General features: G+C 45.1%; 1 protein-coding gene across 2 annotated transcripts in view; it reads left to right on the forward strand.

The window, feature by feature from the left end:
- The window catches only part of STK4 (serine/threonine kinase 4), a 91,973-nt gene extending 72,319 nt beyond the window's left edge, over positions 1 to 19,654 (forward strand). For both annotated transcript variants that reach the window (XM_019637066.1, XM_019637068.1), the window contains exon 11: positions 15,532 to 19,654. In XM_019637066.1, coding sequence (XP_019492611.1) covers positions 15,532 to 15,690 — 159 coding nt within the window. In that variant the 3' untranslated portion in view covers positions 15,691 to 19,654. The remainder of the gene's footprint in view (positions 1 to 15,531) is intronic.
- The last annotated feature ends 302 nt before the right edge of the window (positions 19,655 to 19,956 follow it).

Genomic DNA, 19,956 nt, shown 5'->3' on the forward strand with positions numbered 1-19,956 from the left:
TGGCGTTAGGTTGCTTTTAGATCCTTCTAACTCACGAGGCCAGGCTGCCTTCCTTGCCAACCACAGGTTTAGGAGCTGAGGCCTGGTGTTTGCTTTTGTGGCTGGTTTTTTGTCTGTTGAGTGTGTGACTCTAGCTAGGATGTTAAACATCAGACCCTGTATTATATTCTCAGGCTCCTGCCATTCCGTTCTGGACTGTGTCCACGCTTGTTTGCTTTTCATCTTTGCTCGATGAGTTCCTTTTCATAGCCCTGCGCTGGAAGAAAGATGAATGGAGACCACGATGAGTATTTTGGTCTCCGACCCTGCAGTGGCCACGTGAACGCCCAGGAGCTAGCCAGGGTAAACAGCAGTTGCACGTTAATGGCTCTTTACTGAGTTACTAATCATGCGGAGGAGTTTCTGGGGAGACGACTTATCCTAAATTGTTCCTGACAGGGTATACTATTTTTGTTTCAAATTTCTTGTTTTTCCTGTAAAGCCGGGTTGAAAGTATGTTAAGGCTGAATTCATTTGTACTTGGGAATATAATGAGATCTTGTACTTTTCACTTTCAGAAAAGGAGCCAAGAACAGCAGTCTGAAAAAGAAATATGTGTCCAAAATTGCCAGGGAAACCTGCTGTTGAGATATGCTTTCTGAGAAACCACATGGCACATGAATGTCGCCTTTGTCTCAGGTCGCAGCAGCCTGGCTCTGCTGGGTGAATCGTGCTGGCCGATTTGAGTTTGGTTTTTAACGGAGTTATGGAAATGGCGCTGAGAGCAAGACTTAAATGCCGGTGGCTTGTGACCCAGGAGGTTGCTTAAAGCGGCGTCAGCCTGTGTGAGCTTGACACTGTTTCTCATTTCCTTTGTTTGGTTCTCAGACTGCTTGGCAGCCTTCTTCTTTAAAGTTCTCTCTTCATGGCCAATGATTCTCTGCCGTTAAAATATAGGATGATTTTTATCTCAAACACATGGTGAGCCAAAGAACTGCATCCAGACCTTGGGTTTTGTGAATTTGGGTAGAGATAGTATGAGTAGTGATAAGAAATAATTTAGATCTAGCTAGCTTAGAACAGATCAGAAATGGATCCTAAGACCTGCAAATAGCCTCTTGGCACCCTAGGCCCTAGAAAGGGCTGTCCCGAGGTCACTTCCATGTGGCCTCACTGAAAGCACAGTTGACAAGAGGCATATATCTTGAATTCCTAGAAGCCATGATCTCTCAGTAAGCTGTTCAACACCATGTCATTCAGAGAAATACAGGCTTTCGGAACGGGCATGTGTTCTAACTCCTGTTACATCTCCAACAAGAGGCATCATCCAAAGTTTTCTTGACCACTTCTGGTCATTTCTGAGAAGAAGGGGGAATTCCACAAGTTGGGAAATAGTTCAGATTGCTTAAAAGCCCTGTGTAAAGATACTGTGTGGTTTTTTTATTGCAGCCAAAATTTGTCCCCAGGAAACTTCTTCATGTGTTTATTTTGATCATTTCTCACAGAAACTCTGCAGACAGTTGATTGGGATTATCTGGTTTTTCCATTTTACAGATGGAGATGAGTACGATGGTAACTTGACTTGGGTAAACCTTGCCCACCTTGTGCTAACTCGTTACCGAGGCGAGCAACTAAATCTCGGGTACTCTGTGTATTCAGTGCTGCTTTGCACATCATTCTCTCTATTACTAAGATTATAAGTGTGAAAGCACCTGGCCAGTAGTTGATGTTGTGTGATGTTTCATTAAAAGTACAGACTAGAGTCAGACAAAACCAGATTCCGTTTTGGTCTTTGCCACTTGGTGCCTAAACCTCAGACAAATTATGTAATTCTGCACACCTCAAATTTCCCATCTGTAGAAACAGGTTAATCATTATAGCTCTAAGATTTAATGAAGATCAAATGAGATAATACATGGAAGTACTTAACATAGTCACCAGCTAATAATGCTTAATAAATGTTTCTAAATGCTGGCTTATATTATCATTACTGTTATTGTAATCATACAATGAGTCCTTATATCCTGCCCTTTCACTAGGGCGACACTGGCAAGGCTTCTGCCCAACCTTTATGTCTTCTTGGTTTACTGGGAATAACAACGTTAGCATTATAATAAAATGGGGGCGGTCATACCATGTTTCTGGCCCCTAGAGACTTCCCCTTTCAGGAGGACATTTTGGGAGTTATCTCAGTAGTCTGTCATGTCTCCAGAACTGGAAATTGAAAGTTAATGCCCTCCCGCCCCCCCTTATAGGGGAAGCACCATTGCTCAGTAATATCATGGTTGTCTCTATTTTCTTTCTTTTTTTCAAATTAAAGTTTATTGGGGTGACAATTGTTAACAAAGTTACATAGGATTCAGGTATACAGTTCTGTAATACATCCTCTATATGTCACATTGTGTGTTCACCCCAGAGTCAGTTCTCCTTCCATCGCCATATATTTGACCCCTTTACCCTCATCTACCACCTCCCTCCCCCTTACCCTCTGGTAACCTTGTCTCTATTTTCAAAGATTATTTCATCCTCTGTGGCTCTGTCATTTAAATATACATTTTTGACAATCTACCTCCTCCTGCTTTGTCCTTGCGATCCAGAATTCCTGGTCCATGATCTTTTTGGTGTTATTCCAGATAAATCTAGGGGTTTTTTTCCCCTAGAAATCTTGATTTCATCTAAGATTTTTAATATTTTGGCATGAAGTTTTGGATTTTAAAACTTGTAATTCTAGCTCGCTTTTCATTCCTAATATATGTTTCTTTTTTTCTTGATCAGATTTATCAGAGGTTTTCTCTTTTTTTTTTTTTTCTTAACTCATTTGAGGGAACCAGCGTTTGGTTTTGTTGCTCCTTGCTGTTGAGCATTAGCTTTTGAATTCATGAATTTATGTTCTTACCTTGTCTACTTTCTGTGGGCTTATGTGGGCTTATTCTGGGGTTTTTCTTCTTCAATTGGATAATTAAACTTTTAATTTTTAGTCACCTCTCTTTTCTGATGCATGCACATAAGGCTATTCCCTTTAAGTCTTACCTTAACTACCTTCCACAATTTTTGATATGCACTTTTTTGTTTTGTAAAGTCAGGTTTATTGAGGTTTAATTTGCATACTATAAAATTTGCTCCTTTTAAGTGTACAGTTTGATGAGTCTTGACAAACGTATACAGGTGTGTAAATGCCACCATAATCAAGACACAGAACATCCCATCACCCCCGAGGCTTCCCTCATACCCTGTTTTTGTCCCCATAGTTTTGTCTTTTCCTCGAGGCCATGCAAATGCAGTCGTACAGTATGGTATACAGTCTTTGGTATCTGGCTTCTTTCATTTAACATGCTGTTTTGAGATTCCTCCATGTTCCATGTATCTGGAGTTGCTCCTTTTGTTTGCTGAGTAGTTTTCAATCGTCTAGATATGCCACGATTTATTTATCTGTTCACAATTAGTACAGTTGTCAGTAGGAGCAAATGAGAGCATTTTAATTCTGCACTTGGGCTGCAAATAAACATACCAGACAATTCTGGATTGAAAATACCTGGGTATTTTCTATATTTAAGTACTTATTTGGAGGTTGGGGTTTGGGAAGTTTTTTCATCGGCGGGCAAGCACGTGCACCTATGTACTCACTCGTGCCTTCCTCCCTGCAGTGGTCTGGGTCCAGTCAGGAGATAGAAAGCACAGAGTAGGGTGACACACAGAATTATTCCCTATGAGAGAGGAGTCCTGTCAGGTCCCAGACTGGAGGCGGTTGCTTTCTTTGTGATGCTTCCTCATTATAGAAAACATTTAGTATACAAATTTTTTTTTTAATTGGGGAATTGGGGGAGGGGAACAGCCAAGTTGTTGTCCTTCAATCTTAGTTGTGGAGGGCGCAGCAAGCTCAGCTCCAAGTCCAATTGCACCGCTCAGCTCAAGGTGCTGTGTTACAATCTTAGTTGCAGGTGGGCGTAGCCTCCATCCATGCAGGAGTTGAACCAGCAGCCTTGTTGTTAAAGAGCGTGTGCTGTATCCCCTGAGCCACCCAGGAGGCAGCTCAGCTCAAGGTGCCCAGTTCAGTCTTAGTTGTGGGCAAGCATAGCCCACCATCTTGAACAGGCAACCTTGTTGTTAGGAGCACACGCTCTCACCAGCTGAGCCATCCTGCCACCTGTTGGCAGCTCACTGGCCCATGTGGGAATCGAACCGACCCTGTTGCTCAGAGCTCACATTCTTGATCAAGCTCTTAACCAACTGAGCCACTCGGCCGGCCCCTAGTATACAAATTTTAAAGAGCCATTTCATACCAGAGAAGTGGTTTGTTTTTAACTGACCTCAGATGAGTGTACCACTAGGAATATGGTAATCCTCTTTTCTGAATCAAAAAACTAGGACTCGTGGTCCTTATAGAGAATTGTTCCTGGTGTGAATTTATACACATTTGAAAAGTATCACCATGGAATAAATTAAATCATATTTGATTATTCATGCCAGTTAAACACTTGTTGAAAAGAGTAAAGGACAGTCCCAAAGTATCTAGGACATATACACATCAATACTTTTACAGAATAGGAATACACCATCTTTTTTATTAGACAGTCTTAAATCAGAAAAATGAATCATAAAAATCCCTATTTAGCAGTTATGTGTTTCTGGTGGAATTGAAAGTATTACACACATACACACACACACACACACACACACACACACACACACACACACACACACACACACACCAATCCAGACCTGATTTATGTTTTCGACACTGCAGGGGGTTCAGGTCCCAAGACTTAAGGCCATTGCAGAAAAATTCTGACATGCCTTGCAAAGAACCGTCATCTGCTTTTGTTGCAGAATTCCTTTTTCTCAAAGGACATTGAGAGAATGTCCTCTGGGGTCTTTAGGTTGTAAACCTCTGACCCTTCATGACATGGACATTCCCAGCAGTAGGACTGACTTACAGAGGTTTTATATGCTTTCCAGAACTTGAGTACTGTTCCCATCCAAGTTTTCCCAGTGTAAGAAAGCCCAAACTGTAAAAAGGTAGGCCCGCAAAATTGCTTGCTCAGAGAACTTTCTTTGCATTCTCCAGTTTTCTGTAAACACGTTGTTCTTTTAGTGTATTTAAATTGGATCCTGTTTGGTCTGAAGATACCTTTTAAGACTCCCTCTCTTAAGTAAAGTGAGATCAATTTGTTTTTCAGCTTTCAGATTTGCTTAGGATTCTTTGGGCTTCTTTTATTTGGCAAGACAAGAGAGAAAAGTGTAGCCTCTTTGTTATCTTGGAAATTTCCAGCCCGAGAAAGCGTAGAGAGAGAGACACAGCTTACAGGAGTTCTTACGCAATCAGCTCGCCCTTTTCCTAAATTATTAAGCTACATTAAAACAGCAGCTCAGTGCAATTGGTGTTTCGGTTTTCTTAACCTTCTGAAAGATTAATATCCCCGCAAGAATGATGATGCTTTTGACGTCACCCTTGAGTGCTTTCAGGTAGCGGGAGCTCACTGCTCTATTCTTATATGCTCTTACCTTTTGTAGACATTTACAATTACTCTAGGAGGTTTAATTATTCTAAACTGTTTGCTAACTTCCTGAAAGTTTTCCTATCACGGTGTGGCTTCATCAAGTGTGAACTATCGAGATTGGGTCATTTTTAAACACCAATTTAGAGCTACCCTTAGAATTTTTACTCAAGAGCCGTTATCAGCAACCAAGGCTAGAACGAATTTTTACGTCCGTTTTTCCGTGTAACTTGATCACAGTCATGACACTGGATGAGCTGTTCATTTTGAATTTGGCACTCATTTTGAGTTTGGAGTAACTGACATAACTTTATTAATAAACTTATAATCTTAGGCTTATTGATTGATTACATACTTTCAAAGCTTCTGGAAAGCTCAGCATCTTACTAATAACGGAGGGAACCCAGTAAAACGTCAGTATCATAAGTCAGGGCTTAATGATTAAGGACATATTTCTTCGTTAAATATTTATTGAGAACTCTTTTCTGCTGGCCTGACTCCCTGCAAATGTATTAGATGTAGTTCCTACTCTTCAATAGCTCCCACTTTAGTAAAAGGAAAAGGTAGTCAGGAAGAGAGGGGAGCAGGAGCTTGCGCTGGGCCGGAAGGGTGAATGGGCAGCCCCTCAGCTGAAGATGGGGAGGTGTGAAAAACGTGGCGCCTGAAGGAATTTTGAGCAGCAATGGTAATATTGACAAAAGAACTCAGAAATCCTTTCATTTACTTAACCTAATGTTATTAGTTCCCTATATCGCAAGTGTGGTGGTTCCTTGAAAATAGTGAGATTTGTTCATTTGTAAAAACTCTACAATTCAGACTTTTCCCCGAGTTAGAGTGAGTGCCCCTGGTTTGCACTCCACCTGTATAAAATGGTTAGCTCTTTCTGTCAGAGGCTCTGCCCACAGGAGTGCCTCCTCTCATCTCCTGGAGCACATGTTGCCTTGCCACAGAGTTGGCTCAGGCTTTGCAGTCAGACGTGCTGGGCCTGCATCTCTGACTCAGCCACTTACCTTTACTGGCTTTGGGGCCCTGGGAAAATTCCTGTGTCCCCCTAAGCCTCAGTTTCCACCTCTGTGGGATGGGATAACACCACTTACTTCACAGACTGTTCTGAGGAGTACATGAGCCAATGCTTGCGCTCGGTTTCAAGTAGCTCTCATTGTTCTTAGCATCATTAGGCACTTACTCAGCAGTGCCTCAGATTGGGAGCTTGTTTTCATGACTTACCTACTCCATTTGTCTCCTCTTCTTAAAGGGGTCCTGCTATATATACCTTTTTGTCCCATACACACCCTGACGCCACCCCCTGTCATCCTGACTCCTGCCCAGGCCAGGCCTAGCACATGTGTCTGACACAGAGCAGGTACACTCTCTGCATCTTGGTAATTAAAGATTTAATGTTATGCAGTAGTGGTGCAGTGCCTCGTGAGACCCGTTATTCTTTTGTATTTGGGGTATGAAAGTTCCTTATGGGTTCTTGCTGTGGAAAGCCAGAGTTATGATGGTAGGAAAAAATCTTGGTTTGGTCAAAACTTGATTACCTTTGGCCAAAAGCTATTAGAAAACTCACAGAAGAAAAACAAAACAACAATAACAACAAAAATCCAGGTGCATTATGCTTTTCAGAGTAAGTTGAGAAGGTTCACGCCAGGACAGCGTTGGAGTGACTTCTAAGCATGCAAAAAGTACTACTTCAAAAATGAATTTTATCATGTGAATTTAAGGATAATTTTCAATAAATCACATTACTAACAGTGTGCAAGCAAATATACTTTATATTATAGGTAAACCTCATCATTTAAAGAAAAAATCTTTATCTTTTTGTCTGTTTATACAATTTATCAAATCATACACTTACACACACACACACACACACACACACACACGTACACATCCTGAGCCCTCTCTAGGTGGGAGGCTCTCTTGATTCAACCTTCAGGTTGGCTGAGGCCAGTCATCAGCCCCATGTTAGAGCTCTTGTCGTTCTATCACCAGGCCTGCCTGAGCCACCCAGGCTTGCGATCTGCATTTCATTCCAGTTTTCTTGGTACATATTTTATACTCATGCAGTCATATTTTCTTTGGTTGAAATTCTGATAACAGCTCCACGTATTGATTTGAAGTCATCATAAACTCAAAATGGAGTTGAAGTAATCTTTAACTGATAATAGTTTTGCAATTTTTCTTCCTTATTGGAGAAGCATTAGGATTTTATAAAGGCCTGATGGAAGCATAATTTGGCATGACCATAATTTGAATCAGAGGAAACCTCTCATTAAAATCCTCACGAGGTTCACTTCAGGAGCAGTATCTCTTGAAACTAAACGGTCTGGTATTTACTTAATCCACACAGGTGGTGATTTGATTGTCAGCTTCCTTGCTTTTATGCTTGACTATCTTCTCACTCATCTGCTGAGAGGTGACTGCATCACCTGCAAATCTTACCTTACTAGAGTCACCTCTCCCCAGTCTAGAATCCAGTCCTAGACACAGACAAGAAAGAGTAAATATCTTTGGTGGAACTAAATCAGTGCCCTATAGAAGCCTTTGATGGACCTTTGTACATTTTCTCTAGTCCCCTTTTTTTAACCTTCTAGTGCTGGTGTTGAAGGTAGGGCATGGCACGTTGGTGACTTCACTTGACTTTTTAGCTTCTATCATCCTTTGTCATCTTGCTAAATTCCAAAGGTGTGGTCTTTCCTTAATCTTGGGCACAATAAAACATCCCCTGTGACAGGGCGTCAGCCTGAGTCACCTGTCCGGAAGGGATGGTGTGTGTGAGAAATCCTGCTTTGTGACGCTGGACACAGAATGGTGAGCGCTCAAGTGCAGCCTGTATAAGTGGAAGCTTGTCCCTAAAGCTTTGGCAGGTCTCTCTTTGATGGTGTTTTAGGGACGTCTCATGACACTGCTCATCTCAGTAGACTTCCGAGGTGAGAGTTTCTAGCAGCAGAGGAGCAGAACTTTGAAACAGGCCTACACCCCACGCTGTACCTGGGGTGGGGACCAGACCTGTCTGTGCACTATGGGCCTTGTGACCCAGGCAGGGTGAAGCTCTGCTACACATTCTAACGCGCTGAGTTTAGCCTGACTGTGTTGATTCGAGACATGTTCATTGTCAGTGTAAACCCTGTGCGTTATCTGTTGCTTGTGATGAAACATCAGCCAGATCTTCTCGGTTTTTCTCCGGGCAGTTGTGCAACTGACGTCGACACAGTGTAATGCAGAATTTCACAGTTGCTAAAGTTGCGTGAGATGCAATCGGTTCCCATCAGCCTTCTGTATTCGGACCAGGGCTGGAATCTGAGGTTTTGCTGTGGTCTGGCCCAGAGGAAACAAGCCAGTCATCTGATGTGGGGCTTCTCACACAGACGTCACTAGAGACACCTCTGCATGTGTGGTGTGTGTGTCCTGCACAGTATTGGAGCTCATCAAGCTCAGTTCGTATAGCAACAGCAGCTACTATTTATATTACTCCATTTTCCAAAAAAGGACTTAAGGTGGTAGCTCCCACTTATCCACTTGCTTTCTGGTCTGCACCACACACTATGTTATATATTTTACCAATACCTCTAAGCCTCACAGCTTCCCTGTAGGATGCATACTATTATTGTCTACTGAAAAATGGGGAATGTGAGGCACATATTAAGTGACTTGTCCAAGGGCATCCAGCTACCCAGGGCAGAGCTCCCATGGAATCCAGGTCCCTCTGACTCAACGCCAATGCTCTTGCGCCTAAACCCACCTGCTTCTCCAACAGACACTGCCTTTTATTTTCATGTTGCCCAACAGTGTTCCTGTCCTCGTGGGGCTGCCAGCAAAATGGGTTCATCAGATATGAATCATGTCCAGCCACCTTGAGTTGAGTCATGGCACCTCAGTTTCAATGCCATGCACGTAGTAGGCACTTGGTATTCTTACGTAAGGAAAGGCAGCATCATTCATTCCTATTTTACAAATGAGGAAACCAAATCCCAGAGAAGTCACGGAACTTGCCCGAAGTCCCCGTCATTGCTAGCAGTGGCATTTTGGAATGGGAGGGACATCAGACGTGGTTAGTGGCAGCTAAATGTATAATCCCCCAGGCTCCCCACGTGTGTCACTGACACAGGCCCATTTCCAGAACCCTTCTGGTAGTGATTCTAAGTCTCCCCCAGTTCCTCGCCGGATCACTTTGGGGAAATTACTTGCCCACTCTTCTCCTCACTTCCCTCATCTGTAGAAGGAGGACAGGAATGAGACCTACCTTACAGGTGGGTTAAATGAAATGGTACAAAATGCTCAGCTCAGTGCTGCGCACATGACATATGCTCAGGTACTGAACAGATTTCCTCCATGTCTCTGTGGACTCGGTAGTCGGACAGCACTGTATCCTGCCGAAACAGGGTGAGGCTGAATTTCAGACCGAAAAAATGCCTGCTTTAGATACAGCTCATTTCCGGACGCCTCATCTTTTAAGATAAACCTCTCCTGTACGTATGTTGTTGCCTTTACTTGTTCAGACATCCGACAGACATCATCCATCAGGGTAAAAGGCAATGGTGAGAGAAGCCGAGGTGCCCATTAGACAGCAGTGAGTGAGTACAACCGCAGAAAGTCAGTACGACCTCTCAGACGCAGAGCCCACCCTTTTCTGTTTTCCCAAGACAGAAGTGTTAACATCCAGGCGGGCAGGGAATTCTAAATAACCATGAGTAAGAGGCTTATTTTAGTCTCTCCTTCCTTCTGTGACCTCTCCCAGGAAGAGAGCCAAAAGCCCCAGTGCTTGGTCTGTTCTCTCCAGCACAGCCCACCTGCAGTCATGAGCCTGGGACTCTGAACTTGGCATTCATTCTGTCTTGTCCAGAAAGATCACGTCTATTCGTTTGATATCATTCTTTCCAAAAAGGGGTTTTTGTAATTGGAATTTGTTTTTGGTGTAAAAAAAAAAATTAAAGTGGACATGCCCTTTAGAGCTGAGCCAGGATTGGAGTCCTGCTTGGTCTCCATCAGTATAAAACACAGACATTTTAATCAAGTGAGCAGAAACTTCTTTTGATTTCGAAAGAATGTCGAGAGGAATGTCGGCTCCTTGAGGGCAGAACTCACTCCTTATTCCGCTCTGAGTCTTCTCAGCACCTCATGAGGGGCCTTTTTACGTGAGGTGGTGCTGGGGGGGGGTACTGGGGGGGTGGGGGCGCTCCCTTGATTCTGTGGCTTCCTTTACTGTTTGACTGGAAACAAAGGCCGATCGATTCATTTCTTCAGCCAGTATTACGCTTAGCATAGTGACCAAGACAAAGTCACCGCCTTCATAGACCCTTCAGCCCAGTACGAGAGACAAGCAAAAGAAAATCAACACCGATGGTTCCAGGGTACCATGACTGTTTTGAAGGACATAAAACCAGGGGCTGAGATGGAGAATGATGGCGAGGAGGTGACTGGTCTAGATACGATGGTCAGAGAAGGCTTGCTGGAATTCCCTGAGGAGTGGACATCTGAGCTAAAGCCTGAAGGACAGGGCAGTGCCCATCAGAAGGGTCATTCGCTGCGTAGCTCTTGAGGCTGGAAAACGTGTGACCTGTTTCAGGAGCTGAAATAAAGCATGGTAGCGGGTCCTGAGCAAAGGGGAGAGTGGGAGGTAATGGGGGGGGGTGTGATAGGGCCAGAGAAGTGGCCTTTGTAGCCCTGGGGAGCTGTTGGATTTTATTCTAAGTGCAGTAGGAAACATGAGGTGATGTGACCTGGTTCATTTCTATATTTTTAATTATGTTTGTTGCTGTGCGATGCTGGTAGCCCGAATTGAGGTGTTGGAAGCAGAGATAGAAAAAAGTAGTTGTTGGATTTGAGTTATACCAGTATTTCGGAGATTAGCTCAAAGGATTGCATATGGATGGGAGGTGGTGAGGGAAAGGGAAGAATCAGGGATGATTTTGAGCACCCGGGAGGATGGCGGTACCATTCCTGAGATGAGGAAGGCTGGGAAGTAAGGAGAGGAGATTTTAGGATGAGAGAGAGGGCTAGGACCCAGAGTTTTGTTTTAGATGTGGTAAGTGGCAGATTTACATGAGACCATCAGGGACTGAGACCCAGTAGGATCTGATCTGGACGTGTGAGTCTAGGGTTCACAGGGGAATTCTGGTCTAGAGATAAATGTGGATGCTTAAATCAGGATACAGAGAGGATGCTTAAATCATGGGGGGATAGGTGAGCTTCTAAATGGCGGTGTTTCCTGGAGCTAGGGAAAGCAGCTCATGCTACCCACATGGCCGGTGTGAGAATTTGCTCCTTCAGGGTGTGTGTGTGGGCTGTAGCAAAACTGTAGAACCACAGTTATTTTACTACAAGACAGCCCCTTGAAATTTATTTATGCCACCAAGGACCAGGAAGGTGAAATGCTACCCTCAGTGTCATAAAACCATTCTCTGAGCTTGTTTTCAGAAAAATCCATATCTGGATGGTGTGACCGAGTCATTAGCGGTGACTGGCTGGCTGTGTTCTAATCGGTCAAGTGTAACTTAAGCCCCAGAGGCCTTTGGGCAAGTCAATTAGTCTGAAGGTGGCTGGGTGCTTGTTGGTGCCCCCAGATTAAATCAAGGGCAAAAAGACAGCACAGAAATTGGAAACCTAGAAGAAACAACAGGAAAACAGGCAGGAAGATGCAGAATTGTGCTCATCAAACCTGAGGATTTATAAGAAATACCCGAATAGCTTCTTTAGCGTGCGAAGTCCTGTGCCTCACCTCATGGGGAGTCTGATCAAGTAACTCTGGGTTGGGGCTCAAGAGATTCTGGTGAAGGTTGATCCATGGATCATACTTTGAGAAACGCCGAGTCTGAAAAGCTAAAAAGACCTTTGAGGTCATCTAGGCAGCCCTTGCTTACAAATGGCGAAGCTGCCTAAGGAGGAGAAGGGGCCAGCCGTAAGCTGCAGAGCACGTCGGGAGGCCCACGCAGCCCCCTGACTCCCATGCCTTCATTTTGCAGCTGATTCTTCATCCTAACATATGGATCAAAAAGCACATCTCCCTCCCAATGCCCAGCTCCCCTTCCTTCACTGTATTTTTTTCTTTTCTTTTTTTCATAGCAGGCATCGCCTAATGTAAGAATAATTCACTAATTTACTGTGTTGTTATTTTGTCTTGCCTCACTAAAATGTGAGCTTCCTAAGGGCACTGATTTTTGGTTTTGTTTTCACTGAAAAAAAACACTCCCCCCTTCCTTGGGGTGTGAATGAGTGCGAAGTACTTGAGTGGCCTCCCCAGAAATGGCTGAGTGACCTGTCACCACATTAGTTTTGCTGCGTGTGTCCTATGTGCCTTGGACAGTGCCTGGCCCATAGCAGGTATTCAGTGAATATTTGACAAGTGGGTGGATGAAAAATATTTTGTTAAACTATAAATAAGTTAGTGAGCATTGTGGAACGTGCCCACCCTGAGGCATTGTTGGCCCAAAATAGAGTGTTTTCTTTTTCACTTGTTTGATTCTGGCTTGGATCAGAGGTTACAGGAATAGCTTGTTAATGAGAGATGAATAGAGACTTTCTAATAATATTAATAATAACAGTAACAGTTATTAATAACAACAGTGATAACTGCCATTTAGGAATGCTTACTATCTGCCAAATAAGTACTATGTGAAGTTTTGAGCAAAGAACATCACAGCCGCTAACTCATCTAATCCTCATGGAGGAACAGTATTGTCTGTTTTCCAGAGGATGAAACCGAGGCTCAAAGGACTGAAGTGATTTGTCCCAGGTCACACAGCCAGGAGAGACTTAGGATCTGGGATCCTGAAGGTGAAGTCCTTAACTACCAGTAACATTCAGTATTGGGTTTGGGGTGTTCGCTCTTTAGAGAGGAATTGGAAAAGCTAACGACGAGGCAAACATCACTTTTTGGGGTGTCCCTGGTCCAAGAACACCAACCTCCTAGATGGCATAAAACTACAGGCTGGAAAGAAAAATGCATTTTTTTTCAGCCTGACTTTCCAGCATTTGCCCACACTCTCGTCTTTCCAGTCTCACGTTACAAAGACCCTTTCGTCTTGAACTGTTAGGCTTTTCTCACTTCTCCACAACCTCCCTGAAGCGGGCCAAGGAAAATTCCTGTGGTGACAGGTCACTCAGCCATTTCTGGGGAGGCCACACTAGCACTTCACACTCATTCACACCCCACGCTCTAAAGGAAGCGGGGACAGAAAGAGGCCCCTTCATCCACCTTCCTGTACCACTTCCCTGTAGGGGCCTCAGGAAGGGGCTGAGGGAGATGATGATTCTATAAATCTCTCCTAAGACTTGAGGGAGCCCTTTGAGTTCTCGAAACACTGTACCTATTAAACTGGTTGTGAGCTCACAGAATTTATCACCGCCTGCTGTGGACAATGTTGCATTCATTCCCACCCTGCCAGCCAGGTCTGGCCTGGTTTGGATGCAGTGAAGACTCCGTCCATACGGCACCGAAGCCCCTCGCCCAGCAGCCGCAGGCACAGGTTGAACACGGTGTGTTCCTGGGCTTCAGTAAAGAGGGAGGCTGTCACACACAGGGCCATCTTTACTCACACGAGGTAGCAGGCGCGGTGCTAACAGCTTTCCAGCCCTGATCTCATTTAAGCCTAATAATAACAACCTGATGAGGCACTGCTGTCCCGCTTCTGTAGACGAGGCAGGCCTGGAGAGCCTGGAAACTCGCCTGAGTCGGTTGTCAAGTTCAAGAGCTGTGCTCCTTCTGCGATGCTTACGGAGAGCATGGCCTCTGGGTTTGAATCTTGACTCTGCCACTTACTGGCCGTGAGACGCTGGGCAAGATTACATAGCCGCTGTCTTTGTTGGCTTGTCCATCTGTAACACGGGGATGATAACATACTCAAATCATAGGGTTGCAAGGAATAAATGAAACAATGAATGTAAAACACGTGGTAGCACATAGAAAAGACGACATAAGTGTAGCCATTGATATTAGACATCAAGTCCTGTTTTCTTCTCTGGATGATGGAAACTTTTTTAAGATTTTTATTGGGGAATTGGGGGAAGGGGAACAGACAAGTTGCTGTCCTTTTGTTCTTCAGTCTTGTTGTGGAGGATGTTGCTTCACTGGCCCAAGTTGGCACCATCATTGCGCTCTTCCCGGGCGAGGCAGATCAGTCGCCGGCTTCTGGACGGCCGCTCACTGCGGCTGCTGGCCGCTCACGCTGGCTGCTGGCTACACACGGTAGCCCATGGCAACCCACTGCCACAGGGGCTGCAGCCTACGCCGTCGCCGGCGACTCACGGCAGCCCAGCTCCAGGTTGAGCTGTTGTTCAGCATCTTAGCTGTGGAGGGCAGTGTCACTGGCCCTCATATGTGGGATCCGAATCGGGGCCCTCTGGCTTCCCAAGCCAGCTCTTAACCATCGCGCCACTCGGCCGGCCCATGGATGATGGAAACTTAAGCTCAGAAGTTTCAGGGTTTCTCCAACTCTGTGCCCCTCCCCCCTTCCCGGAGTTGTGTCTATATTCCCAAGACACTTCTGTAGATAATCCACATACAGTGCTTAGAGTGGGCCCTGGCTTATGGTTAGCCCCTCACGTTAGTGATGATTAGTACGACAGCGCCAAGATATTGGGGGTATGGGAAGGCAGGGGCTGGGGAAGAGCGTCCGGTCCGCAGCCAGCATCCATGCTCCCTGGCGTCCAGGAGAAGCGCTCACTGTCCAGGTGCCCATCTCCTGGGTAGGACAGGAACGAGGAGGCAGTGTGTACAGCAAGGTACCGTTATTTTAACGCCCTGACAGTGAGTCCATACATCATTACTTTAAAAGAGAGGGGAGGTGAAAGCGTGACTCATTAATTTCCCGGTCAAGGCACCGTCAATCAGAGAGAGTAGCACTTTCGAACTCTTCCAGGGATAAAGTGTCTCAAAGAAGCTTGGTGGGGTGCCATTCGTCGGGTGCCATTCGTTTGAATGAACTGTCACCTTCCGACCGCTGCCCACGCATCCTCCTCTCTCCCTTCCCTCTGGGTGCCTGCAAAGGCTGACGTCTCTGCTGCTCTGCCGCTGACCTGGGCTGTGCCGTGACCATGCTTTCTGCTTCTCTCCTAGCTTAAGAGCTGGACAGTGGAGGACCTTCAAAAGAGGCTCCTGGCCCTGGACCCCATGATGGAGCAGGAGATTGAAGAAATCCGGCAGAAGTACCAGTCGAAGCGGCAGCCCATCCTGGATGCCATTGAGGCTAAGAAGCGGCGGCAGCAGAACTTCTGAGCCGGGCCGGCCGGGAGGGCCCCACCTCCACCCCGGCCCTCGGCGACCTCAGGCAGGTTTAGCCAACACTCCTGCGCTGTCATTTCTCCACAGCACCTTCGCGAACTCAGGAACGTGCGCCAGTGGGAAGGGCTGCCTGGACAGTCCGCGAACCACCTGATGTGTGTGTGTCGAAACTGGTCAGGTTTCATTATTTTATAGGACTTATCTTGGCGCTTTTAAACTCAGAGTTTTAAACCCCAGGAACAGAGACTCCTAGTTGAGTGATAGCTGGGAAAGTTTTACATGGTCTTTTGTTTTCCTTCTCCCAATAGCTTTCAATTGTTCTTTCTGGAGGACTTTTTAAAAAAATATATAAATATGCATATATATATAAATTATAACTCGGTCGCCCACGCAGTGTGGTGGCATCGCTGTACAGGTACAGTTTTGAACCATTGGCCTCTTTTCTGTAAGATTACGGTACTGTGCAACACGAGGGCAGAGGGCACCCGGGGCAGCTGGGGTCACTCGACGCCCAGGCGCCAAGCTCGCCCTTGTGCGGGGCTGCATTTATTATAAATCCTAGGTTTGGGCCAGTTCCCACCACGGTTTTGGCCTTGCGTGGGCCATCCAGCTTCTGGAGCTGTTGCCGATGTCCAAGGGCAAGGCTTGAGAGTTGCGTTTACTTGGCGAGTCCCAGGAGAAGCCTGGTGCCATCTTTGCAAATTGGCCTTGGCGGTGTCAGCACCTTTCCTCCACCTCCTGTCTCCCAGCTGCCTAAAGTCATAGCACAGACCCTGCCCAGTGCCTTAAGAGGAGATGTGGTCCGCTGAGGGGACAGACCAACCGGGAGCTCTCAGCCAGCACGGGGCTGTGCCGAGTCCACAAGAGGGAAAGGGTTTCCGAAGCTCTCGTCGGTCACGTCAAGATCCCACACGTGGCATTTTGCTCCACGCTCCTTACAGACCAGGGTAGAGGGCATTGATTTTGTGACCCACATTCAAATATGTGACTGTTTTCTTTTATTATTTTACTGCTAAAGGGTCTGGAAAGGACCCGTGACCATCAGACTAAGATTTGTTCTCCAGGAGGCTCAACCCAGACACGTGGAATGCCAGAGCCGGAAGGGACCCTAGACGTCATCTGGTCTGACTGAGGCTTGGAGAGGGCAAGGGACACGGCCAAAATCACAACGCAAGTTCGAGTAGGAGCTGGGACCAGACCCGGCTCCTCACTCCTGGTACAGCGAACCGTGCAGCCCCTTCTCCGGGGAGCCTCGTGTGTCCGTTTCGGTTAGGCTGTTCCAGGAAAGCCTGCTGACGGAAACGGGCCCTTGCTTTGTCTCTTCAGTGGGTGACTGGCTGTGAAGAGATGCTCAGGGGACCTGGTCATTCCATTTGGGCCATCCCATGGCCTCTGCGGCATCTGCCGGCTAGCAGACAAGCCTCATGTGGGCAGATTGAGGGCCAAATGCAGATCGGAGAAAGGCAGCATGAGCCCCTCTTCAGCATCGGCTCAGGCCACCTGTCATCTCGTCACTCCGCAAAGAGGAGACACTTGGGAAAGTCAAATGTGTTTTTATGTTCAAATTATCTCTTCCTCTCAGCTAGGGGTCTGTGACTGGGTTGCACCTAAAGACACTGTAATTTGACTCCTTAATTGCTTTTGCTGCCCAACCTGGGAATCAATGGAAAGGCAGGGAGCGTTCCTCTTCTGTGGCCACATTCTATTCTTTGCTATTAAAGCAAGTTTTTAAAAATGCAAGAAGCCGTTGTTAGTCCATAGGCCAGTTAAGCAGCTCTGTGGCAGATACAGAGAACAGAGGACAATTTCAGAATCCCGCTAGAATAATAAATAGCAGCTACTATTCGTTGGCCTCTTAGGATATGCCAGGCACTGAGCTAGGTAGGTTCTATGCATCAGCTCCAAACCTCACAATAACCCCATGAGTTAAGTACTCTTATCTCCATCGCATAGATAAAGAAAAACGTTCATAGAAGGAGAAAAAAGTTCTTCCTCAAGGCAGTACAGCTAATAAGTGGTAGTCAGGATTCACAGCATCACCACATGGAACCAGTATTTACAGGGAAAAGGAAAGTCACAAGTCTTTTTAAAAGCAACCACTTTCCCTTGTACAGACGAACTCCTAACGAGCATTTTTAAGTTGGGAAACAACTGAGTTAGTAGACAAGTCTGACGGCCAAGTAAGTGAGTTTTAAAAACCAAAGCATGGAGCAGCCGTTCCCCACACCATCTGCTGTGCTAATTAACAGTCCTGTCTGAGTCCCTTTTAAAAAGGACTTCGCACTTGGCCAGACAGGAGGGGAATGTCCTAGATCTAAGTAAAAGGAGGTTGAGTTTTTCCCCATAAATATTCTTGGGTCATGAATCTCGATCTGGAATTTCTTTTGTTTCAAGCATGTGTGCACCCAGCCTGCTGGTCCAACAAAGTCCATTGCTTCCCCAGTCTAGCTAGACAGACTCCTTTGCCAGAAATCAATTTCTTTTGGATCAGATAAATTTCCTGACAAGGTGTATTTGTTTTCTAGTAGCAGGAAGGCAGAGGAGTAAATCCTAGTCATTTTTTTTTCCCCTTGAATTCTAAATTCAAGATAGGTCAGTTTGCTTTCATTGAGCCCTGAGCATCAGTCATTGCTGGAGCATTTGTGGCTCAAGCTTCCAGGCAGCTCTTAGCCCCTCGCTTGTTCTCTCCCAAGAAATAATGAACCCCTCCCCCCCCCCATTGTGTGTTTAAAAAACTCAAATTCTCAAGAATATCGTAATTGCTTCCTCATCAGTAATTTTGAAGTAGATTTCTGTTTTTCTTTTTCCGTTGCCCCTTCTCCCAACCAATTGGATTGTCAGATGAATGTTTGGATGGATGGATGGATGGATGGATGGATGGATGGATGGATGGATGGATGGAGAGAGAGAGAGAGAGACAGGCAGGCAGGCAGACTCAATACTCTGAAGTAACTTAAGCACTATAGCCTTAACTCCTTGAAACTATAGATTCTGATCCAGGAAACATTTATTTAGCACCCGCCATATGCCAGAAATTCATTATACCATTTAAAACTCAAAAGCTTTTATCAATATCAGGAGTGAAAAAGGGGACATCATTATAGATCCTACAGATATAAAAAGGCTAATAACAATATTATGAACAACTTTGTGCTAATAAGTTCAATAATTTCAATGACATGGACAATTTTTTTTTTTAACATACAAAGTACTAAATTCACTCAAGAAGAAGTAGATTCTGAAGAGTCCTGGATCTATGAAAACATATTAGCTCTGGGAGATACAGGTATTATTGTCCATATTTTACAGATGAGGAAACTGAGGTTCAGCGAGATCAAGTCCACTCAATGCTCAAGGTCACGTAGCTAGAATACGGCAGAGCTAGGATTCAAACCCAGCTCTCCGGACCCCCAGTGCCCTTTCCAGCATACCATGTTGCCTCTGAAGATTGTAGCTCCTTATTTACTGGAAACTTGTTCCTGCCCAGTCCACACCCTCCCACCCCATCCTTCCTTAAGCACTATGTTTGTGTTTTCATCAGGATTCTATTCGTTGTCTTTGGAATCCATGTTCTGATTTGTGTTTGGGGAAAATAAAATCCTCTTCCACCAGCTTACACTCAGACCAACTTGAAAAACAAAACAAAAAAAAGCATAAATGCTGTTGCAGATGTACAATTTAAAAATGTGAAGTTTGTAGCTTTAACTTTTTGTAACAACAACTAATAACACTGGCTTAAGTGCTGATTTGAAATGCTATTTTCTAAGATTTGGATGTAAATAATCAGTCAAAGTCGGCAGTTTGTATTGTATATGTAGGAAACATAGCTTCCTCCATTGCTTTTTTTTTTATTTGAGATGCCTCCAATGTGCTTTTATTTTGGAATTGTTGTTCTCCCTCCTTCATTCTTCCTACACCATGTCACCTTTGTTTTAAATAAATTGCCCTTCAGACCACAGACTATCCTCTTTTTAAACATGAGACCCTCCATCTATAGCCTGGATTTCATGACATTGACTTGTGTTGTGTTTATTCTAGAATCCAAAGCCAGCGAGAGGTAGGTAGGAAAGCAAGTAAATTTTGTTGGACCCCTACTGTGTGCCAGGTTCTGAGCTAGTCGTCAGGGATGTAATAAAAAACCAGACACAGTTCTTGCAGACCAGTTCAGGAGTCCATCGAACACACGAGAACACATTGAAATACTATGGTAGAGGGCCGGCTGAGTGGCACATTGGTTAAGAGCTGGCTTGAGACGCCAGA

This window comes from Hipposideros armiger, unplaced genomic scaffold (genome assembly GCF_001890085.2).
Source record: "Hipposideros armiger isolate ML-2016 unplaced genomic scaffold, ASM189008v1 scaffold_31, whole genome shotgun sequence".
Lineage (NCBI taxonomy): Eukaryota > Metazoa > Chordata > Mammalia > Chiroptera > Hipposideridae > Hipposideros > Hipposideros armiger.